Source organism: Fusarium coffeatum (genome assembly GCF_003316985.1).
Source record: "Fusarium coffeatum strain FIESC_28 chromosome Unknown BRIP53273_contig_248, whole genome shotgun sequence".
NCBI lineage: Eukaryota > Fungi > Ascomycota > Sordariomycetes > Hypocreales > Nectriaceae > Fusarium > Fusarium coffeatum.
This window is the reverse complement of record NW_022158040.1, coordinates 1-8,187: the sequence shown is the minus strand read 5'-3', so window position 1 is coordinate 8,187 and position 8,187 is coordinate 1. Positions and strand designations below refer to the sequence as shown.

At 47.7% G+C, this 8,187-nt stretch overlaps 2 protein-coding genes across 2 annotated transcripts; one reads left to right on the top strand and one right to left on the bottom strand.

The window, feature by feature from the left end:
• Window positions 1-1,904: 1,904 nt before the first annotated feature.
• On the top strand, window positions 1,905-3,705 carry FIESC28_09515 (uncharacterized protein; the record flags this gene model as incomplete). Its single annotated transcript, XM_031163651.1, has 4 exons — window positions 1,905-2,262; window positions 2,312-2,494; window positions 2,542-3,404; window positions 3,457-3,705. 4 exons carry the CDS (start codon window positions 1,905-1,907, stop codon window positions 3,703-3,705), a joined length of 1,653 nt encoding a protein of 550 aa, XP_031012277.1.
• Window positions 3,706-4,316: 611 nt separating this feature from the next.
• On the bottom strand, window positions 4,317-6,734 carry FIESC28_09514 (uncharacterized protein; the record flags this gene model as incomplete). Its single annotated transcript, XM_031163650.1, has 7 exons — window positions 4,317-4,636; window positions 4,684-4,912; window positions 4,962-5,063; window positions 5,112-5,226; window positions 5,366-6,275; window positions 6,325-6,491; window positions 6,544-6,734. The coding sequence occupies 7 exons, from the start codon at window positions 6,732-6,734 to the stop codon at window positions 4,317-4,319; spliced, it is 2,034 nt and encodes a 677-aa protein (XP_031012276.1).
• Window positions 6,735-8,187: the final 1,453 nt, after the last annotated feature.

Sequence of the window (8,187 nt, the reverse complement as noted above, 5' to 3'; positions counted from 1 at the left end):
TGCCTCCTAGATCGAATACAACAAGGGTGAAGAGGCTGATGTCTAAAAGAACTTTGCTATAGAGCCCAAATTTCTTGATCGAAGAATGCACTCATATATCGATTCGCTGATCTATGATACACCAGGAAGCAATCATCAGTAACGCCCATCTCGTTGGACATGCCTCTCTCACTACCGGAGATGTATCTGCGGATCTGAGTAACAAGGAGCTTATGCACTTACCACGGCTCGACCCGAAGCTGTGGGCCATCAAGATGCATTTCAACTCACACACGCCACAATAATTTGATACAAGGACCCTGAATTATCAAACTCGGTGTAATAAAGGACCGAAACGAGCCTCATACCATCAAATCGCACCACAACTCGGTGAGATACAGGATCAGACCACAAGCTATCGTATCACGTTACTTTACCAGGGGCTCGGTACTGTAACGGATCCTTGGATGGACCCTGGCTCGGCCTTTCTGTAACTCAGGCCTTTGATACTTGGTTCATAGTCGCAGACTCCCAGGTAGATTCGGGCGTCTTCTATACGGCTAGATGCTACCAGCCTGCAGAAATTGGACCTGAAGACCCGGGTTCACTCAGTGATGTCTTCTCTAGTCTGCCGTTCTTAACCTAGAGCCCAAGTTGGTGATGCGTTGCAGCATTGACACCAAATTCTCGGCTCTTGTCTCACTCCGCCAAGCGCACCAGCGATGGGCAATAGTCACATAGATAGGGACTTGATATCATTAACGACCCTTGAATCTCGAGATCGGTACCTGCTTTGGGGATTTGGCCTCCTGGTTCTTGGCTGCATACTGTCGTGAGGGGAGCTATTCAGGTACCCCAAAGCATTGAAGACTCATTCATCGAAAAAGAGAAGAAATAACTTGCCCAATTGTGTAGATAGATTGTCTATATTCATTGATCGAATAAGATGTAACCTCTCTCCTTATCCACCACCCAACTTCGCGTCCTCCAAGCTAAATTGAAGTTGATTCTTGCTTGTATCAATTCGACTTTAGCTACAATCGACCCGCCAGTAGATGAATATAACTAAAGCTATCCAGCTTAATTCTCATTCTGTTACTTATCAAGAATTCTACCATCATGAAGATATTCCCGTTACTCTTAAACACAATCGTGGGGATGTCCCTATCACAAGCCATCATCTCCACACCCCAAAGCGACGGATACAACCAGGAAATAACCCGGCCCGTCCCTCAACGACTCGGCCGAGACAAAGTTCCTTCTTCCCGTCGGCTCATACCTCCGTTTTCAACCAACTCCCCTGTCCAATGATAACCCCCAGCTACAAGGACCCTTTGTGATCTCTCTCGCTTAGCGTATTTTAATGGTTGTCAAGGAGGGGAATAGGTGCTCCGGCCGAGGTTCGTTGCATTGGAAGAGGGGATCAACAGATTCAGATAGGGACGAATTGCCGTATTGGACTGAACCCTGGTTGCATTGAATCAGTTCAGGCTATAGACGTGGAATAATAGGCCAGAGGTTTTATTTCTTCTCTTGTAATTGTTTTTCTCCTTTCAATTTGTGTCGCGCCATTTGTAGATACATCTGTTCCACTTTCTAATCTACCCGAATATTGTTGTTTATTGTATGGATCTTCTGAACATCAGTTACTTCTCGAATAGTCTCTGAGATCAGCCTCATACGATTCGGAGATACATTCGGCTGTGATTTCCTTATCTTCCTATTGCCGGAGTACTTTGACAATAATCCCCTTCTCTACTCCACGACAGCCCATTTGTTCAATACCGAACCCCGTATTCTTCAGTGGAGAGAATCCACTGGATTACATTTACGAATATTCGCGAAAAAGAATCCGGGGAAATTGAAACAACGCGTTGAAGTCGCGGAGTTTCCTAAAACGGAATATCCAGAGCACTACCGCCAACATGACCAAGGAAGACGACCACCCCCTAAGCCGCGAACCGACGCGCGAAGAAAAAACCGCCGAGGCGATAGCCGAAGGTCACGATGCCGATATCCCAAGTAACATCGGCTTTATTCCTACCGAAGCAGATGAGCGGCGAAGGACGAGTCTTGCTAGTCGCCGTGCTAGCCACGCAAGTAAAACAAGAGATGCCGAAGTGATAGATGCGGAGGAGGGTTCACAAACGCAGAGTGAAAGCGATATTGTCTGGTGGGATGGAGATAAAGATCGTCAGAATCCTTATAATTTTGCGACATGGAAGAAGGTTCTTAATTGTGTGCTTGTGTCGGCTCTGACGTTTGTTACGCCGTTGGCTTCCTGTAAGTCACTCCAAATCTGGTCAAATGGCGCCAACTAATAGACATGTAGCAATGTTTGCACCTGGTGTTCCGCAGCTTATGGTCGAGTTTGGAAGTACAAGTTCTGAACTTGCATCTTTTTGTGTTTCGGTATACGTCTTGGGCTTTGCAGCAGGTCCCATGATCTTTGCGCCTCTCTCAGAGTTGTACGGACGACAAATAGTCTACCACTGCTGTAATGTTGGTTTCATCGGTAAGTCGCACTTTCATTTAGCCTGCAACTTTACTAACAGTCTCAAGTCTTTGTCATTGCCTGCGCCAAAGCACCTACGTTAAGCAGTCTCATCGCCTTCCGTTTCCTCAGCGGCACATTTGGCTCAGCGCCTATTACGAATGGCGGCGGCACAATCGCCGACATGATAGTCCAGGAAAAGCGCGGTGCAGCCATGGCCAGTTTTAGCATCGGACCTCTACTGGGCCCCATCATTGGCCCTGTAGTTGGTGGTGTGGTGACTGATGCTCTGGGTTGGCGATGGGTGTTTTGGATCATCGCCATTATGTCAGGAGCATTGTCTATTGTCTTCTTTTTTGCTTCTGAAGAGACTTATGCACCTGTCATTCTCGCTCGCAAAACGAAGAAGCTCCAGAAGGAGACCGGCAACGACCGTCTTCGATCAAAACTCGATGCTGGGTTGAGTTCAGCGGATTACTTCAAGCGTGGTATCCTTCGCCCTTTCAAGATGCTCGCCTTTTCACCGATATGTATAATCTGTGGAATTTATGTAGGACTCGCCTACGCTTACCTGTATATTCTCTTCACAAGCCTTACGCCTCTCTTCATGCGGATCTACCACTTCAACACCGTCAACGCTGGCCTCACATTCCTTGGCCTAGGAGTCGGTAGTATGATTGGCGTGGGATATTTCTCAGCCTCGAGTGACAAGTACATGAAGAAGAAGGCTGCCATAGCCAAAGAGCAGGGCATTGTTGATCCCGCCGAGGTAATGAAGCCGGAACACCGACTGCCACCGCTCAGGATTGGGGCTATCCTTCTTCCTATCGGATTCTTCATCTATGGATGGACTGCTGAGTACAAAACGCATTGGATTGCACCTATTCTTGGAACAATGGTAATTGGTGTCGGCAATCTTGTCATTTTCATGGTAAGTACTTCCATACTACTCTACAGTACAGCAACATCCTAACACAATACAGTCTCTGCAAATGTATCTCATCGACACTTTCACCGTCTACGCAGCTTCAGCACTGGCCGCAAATGCCGTTATGCGATCCATCGCCGGAGCGGTACTTCCTCTCGCCGGACTGCCCATGTACGAGAAGCTTGGTATGGGTTGGGGAAACAGTTTACTTGGCTTTGTTGCTGCTGCACTTATCCCTGCACCGTGGTTGTTTATTAAGTATGGTGAGCATTTGAGAAAGAGATTTGAGATCAAGGACCTATAAGAGAGATTGTTACTATGTTAGAACTGGGTGGGATTAGAATATAGATGGGATACATAAATGATAGTATTAACCGGTACATACATAAACAACGTTGGTTAAGATAAGGCGTGAACTGTTAGAGAATAAAACGAATCAAAGATAGCAGAGTAAGAAACTGGGACTGACCAATCGCAACATATGCAAATTCATGACGCTTGTATTTTGCCTCGAAACAACTGAAACAAGACAGACATCCTGTGACCCTTGAGGGGGGTTAAAAATGCAGTGAAGAAAGAGTACGGTGTATGCCCAGCCACCGTGACAATGTTCCTCTTTAGCTTTGTAACCTCGACCGACCCCTCAATAAGATAACACCATTGTAACGAATCTTGTATTTGTGAAAATCTTTTGATCATCTCCCTTTAGACCCTGTAGTAAGAAGCACGATTACAAGTAGGAGTCCTGTCTCAATGGCCATGTTCTACAAGACAATGAAATGAAACTTCACAGACAGAAGAACAGATCAATCTCATCGGTTGCAATGGAGACTCATCATCAATTTCATTCAATTCAATTAATCGCTAAATCAACATCAATCGGCTCAATCCAATCTGGGCCGCCATTAAATTCCCTTACAGACGGTGTCGAACCTCAAGCTCACCAGGTGCATTGTAAGTAGGAACCTTCATCTCAAGCGCCTCACCAGAGTAACCAAGATCCTCAGCAACAAGCATAGCCGCCTTCTCACCGATGAGCAGAGCAGTAGAGTATGTGTTGCAGCCGACGTTGTCGGGGCAGATGGACAGATCAGCGACCTTGAGGCCTTGGACACCGTGAACGTTGAGTCTCTCGTCGAGAACTCCGTGCTTGACGATGCTGTTACCCTCCTTGGGTGCCATGGAGCAGGTTCCGAGGCAGTGCCAGGTTGATTCTGTGTGGCGCTTGACCCATTCTGAGAGAGGTTAGTATGCGAATAGTGGTGTGAAGGGAGTAACTTACCCTCGACGGCCTTGATATCGTTCTCGCTGTACTTGAGCTCCTCACGGATGTGAGCTCTGTTCGAGTTGAGAATGTTGGCGCCGGGCTTGCGGTCTGCCTCGGGAAGGGGAGAAGACCAGCTTCCGTGGCCGATACCAGCAGTGATGTTACCGGGAAGGGCGTAGGCCTTGGTAGTCTCGAGATCCATGTCGTGAGCACGAGCAGGGCTGTCGTAGTCGAAGAAGGGGTGCTAGTAAAGTTGGTGGTTGTGCCCAAGTGACAGAGAGCAATTGACTTACCATATTCTCGACTTCACCAGCGTAAGCGTCCATGCGACGGGCAGTCTCTCGGGACTTGATGTATCCCCAGACCATGGGGACCATGTCTCGCTCATCGTTCATCTGATCAAGTTAGTGCTGTCCGGGATTGTAAGAAGTGGGTGGACTTACAAAACCACAGTCAAAGTCGGGAGTGTCATAAGGATCGGCACTCTTGATGTGAGTGAAGCCACGAGAGAAAGGATACTCGAGGAAGTGGAACATAGAGAAGAACTTTCCAGGAGGCCTATAACAGTTAGTTCAATTCGTGTGTGAAGCGTTTCAATGGCCCAATCGCCAGGTATTATAACCAGTTGGATGCTTGAGCGCTGGTTACAGTACATAGTACCGACGTGGCCACTCATTCGTGTAATGATCAAACTTACATGAGCATATGGTCACCGAAGAAACCTGCAATGACAGAGTAATGCATAACAGGCTTATCGGGCTTGTTCTTGAAATAAGACTTCCATCCCTCAGTGAAGTGAGGCGTGGGCCACTTCTCGAATTCCTTGAGCTCCTCCTCAGTAGGTCGGATCTTGACACCGGCTTCAATACCGTTTGTAGCCAATGGCCCTGTACCGTTAAGGGCCCACTGGTCGAATACTTTCTTCTGAACTTCAGGATCTCCGCGAACGAAGTCGTCGAAACTCTCAGTCTCGGGTTTGGCGCGGTAGACGGAGAAGGTGAGGTAATGATCTTGGAAGTTGAGACCCACACCAGGCAGGTCAACCTTAGGCTCAACGCCTGCAGCACGGAGCTTCTGGGGGTCACCGATACCAGAGCGTTGAAGAATCAGGGGCGAAGAGAGTGTACCGCCGCTGACGACAATCTGCTTTCGCGCGCGGAAGGTTCTGGTCTTGAGCTGGTTTGGGTGGAGAGGCTTAGTGGGAACAGTTTGAACACCAACAGCACGGCCATTCTCCATAATGATCTTGTCGACCTTTGTGTTGCAAGCGAGGTAAAGGTTGCTGTGCTTAGCACGGGTGGCATGGACGTAGGCGTGTGCCGAGTCACTTCGTCGGCCAGTGTCGCGGTTGATCCACTTGAGCCAGTGCTCTGCACCATGGCCGGTACTAAGATCCTCGAGATCATCGACGAAGGGAATACCTTGGGATTCTGTTGCACGGAGGAAGTCATCCTTGATGGGGTAACAGTAGTTACCGAATGAGACCTTGATGGGACCCTCGAAGCCGTGGATATCGGGGTTGACGGCGTGACGCTGGTAGGTCTCGTGCTTTCTCATGAGAGGAAGCAGCTCCTCTGTGGTCCAACCCTTGGCCTGGAAGTCATCATCTGCAGTAAGTCAGTATCATCAACCCTCTTGTAAGTTGAGTCAGCTTACAGTCTGAAGCACTAGCTCGAGTGTACATCATAAAGTTGATGGACGATCCACCACCAAGGATATGAGCACAAGGAACTGTCGCAGCTCGACCAGCAAGATGCTTGCTAGGACGAGACTTGTAGAACGAAGCAGTCTTGGAGTCGAGCTTCATGTTGCGAGGGTAGATACTATTACAGTTAGCTTTCGTTCAACCCTTTCACTCGGAATATGTCGTCTTACCCAGGTCTGAACACCCATGGGTTGTTCAAGTTACTCTCACCAGCCTCGATGAGAAGGACCTTGAGGTTATGGTCGAGGTTGGCCAGTCGTCCTGCAACGACACAACCACAACTTCCACCACCGCACACGATGATGTCGAACTCCTCGGGCAACGTGCCCAAGTGGCTCGCGTACGAATTGGAAGACGACATGATGAGTAGCTATCCAGGTAAGAGAATGATAGAAGATTCTCTGCCTGAGTGACGATATCCAAGACAACGGAGGACACCAAGCTTATTTATACACGCAACAAGACCTCAAAAACACAATTCTGAACTGCATATCGATCTAAACTCAGTCCTAGATGCCGAATCAACACCGAAGGATGTGTGTAAGATGGCAGGGAACATCATGGCGATGTTGCGAACCCCTCTCGATGAACAACGCGGGCACCAATGGCATATTGCATCACAGGGTCATCTGGGGTAAAAGAACTGTGGGTTATGGTTTCATTGATTGCACATCAGCTCTTAGTTTGAATGCAAGTTGAGACTTCGATATCTCTGTTGCTTGGCTTGGCCTGCATGGCCAGGATATCATCTGTTTTGCCGCTTTGTCGTTCGGGTTAACGATACCCGGGGTGTTGATGTCTCCTATAGAAATAAAGCTATACAGTATAAATTTCAACAAGAAATTAATTGTTTAGTTCAATTGATGTCTTTGTGATCCAATTGATGGTTCCGTGGTATCCGAGTGTCAAGATCTTGATGTTCAACACACTTCAACACAACACACACAGACACAGCACAGACCCTTTTCCTGACTCGCAGATGGATATCCGATCTTCAGTCTAATCCCCGCGCCGGATAAACATATTCCAAGAATCCTGCATACTGTATATGTATGTAGTCTTCTAAATCAGGCAATTTGCTCAAACTTCCCTTGTCCCGAGGCAGTGCTTGCAGCTCCCAGTCTGAGCTCGCATTCCAATGAACGTCAAAGCTCCAGACGACCAACAACCCACTACTGCAATGCAGTTACATGTCAGATTACGACGTTTCCCCAGCTTTTACGGGCGTCAGCTATACAACAGCGTCAGGGTGTCAGAAGAGTTGGTCGCTGCAAGCATAAGAGACGAAATAATTTCACCACCTTATGTGACCTTTAGGCCGCTATTTAGACTATTTTATTTTAGTAGCCTAAGTCTTGGGAGATGTTTCTTCTGTTGCCCACCAAGAACAGCTATACCCTGGTATAAGAGCTGTCATGAATCCTTTGTTCCCGGTCAAATAGGATTGATCATCAACTACACCCGGACCCTCCCTACCCCAGAAAAGACTAACAAAAATGCGGGGAAGACCAAAAGCCAAGAGAAGAGGTCAAAGTCCTCTTCGGCAATCATGTTGTTCTATCAAGTATAGAAAGAGGGGGTTACGAAAGATGACGTCCAAAGAGAGACTAGTCTCTTGCTTCGCTTGCGGGAACAAGGTTCCTTCGACACGTTTTGATACTGTAAAGAGAAACCCGGGAGGTCTTGGTGCCGTCGCTTCCCCGCAATCATCTATCGTGACAACTTATACCGGTGTCTATTTCTGGTTCTTCAACATGATATATGAGGTTCAAAAAGTGGAGACTTTAAAAAGACCAAAAACATACAACAGCGGG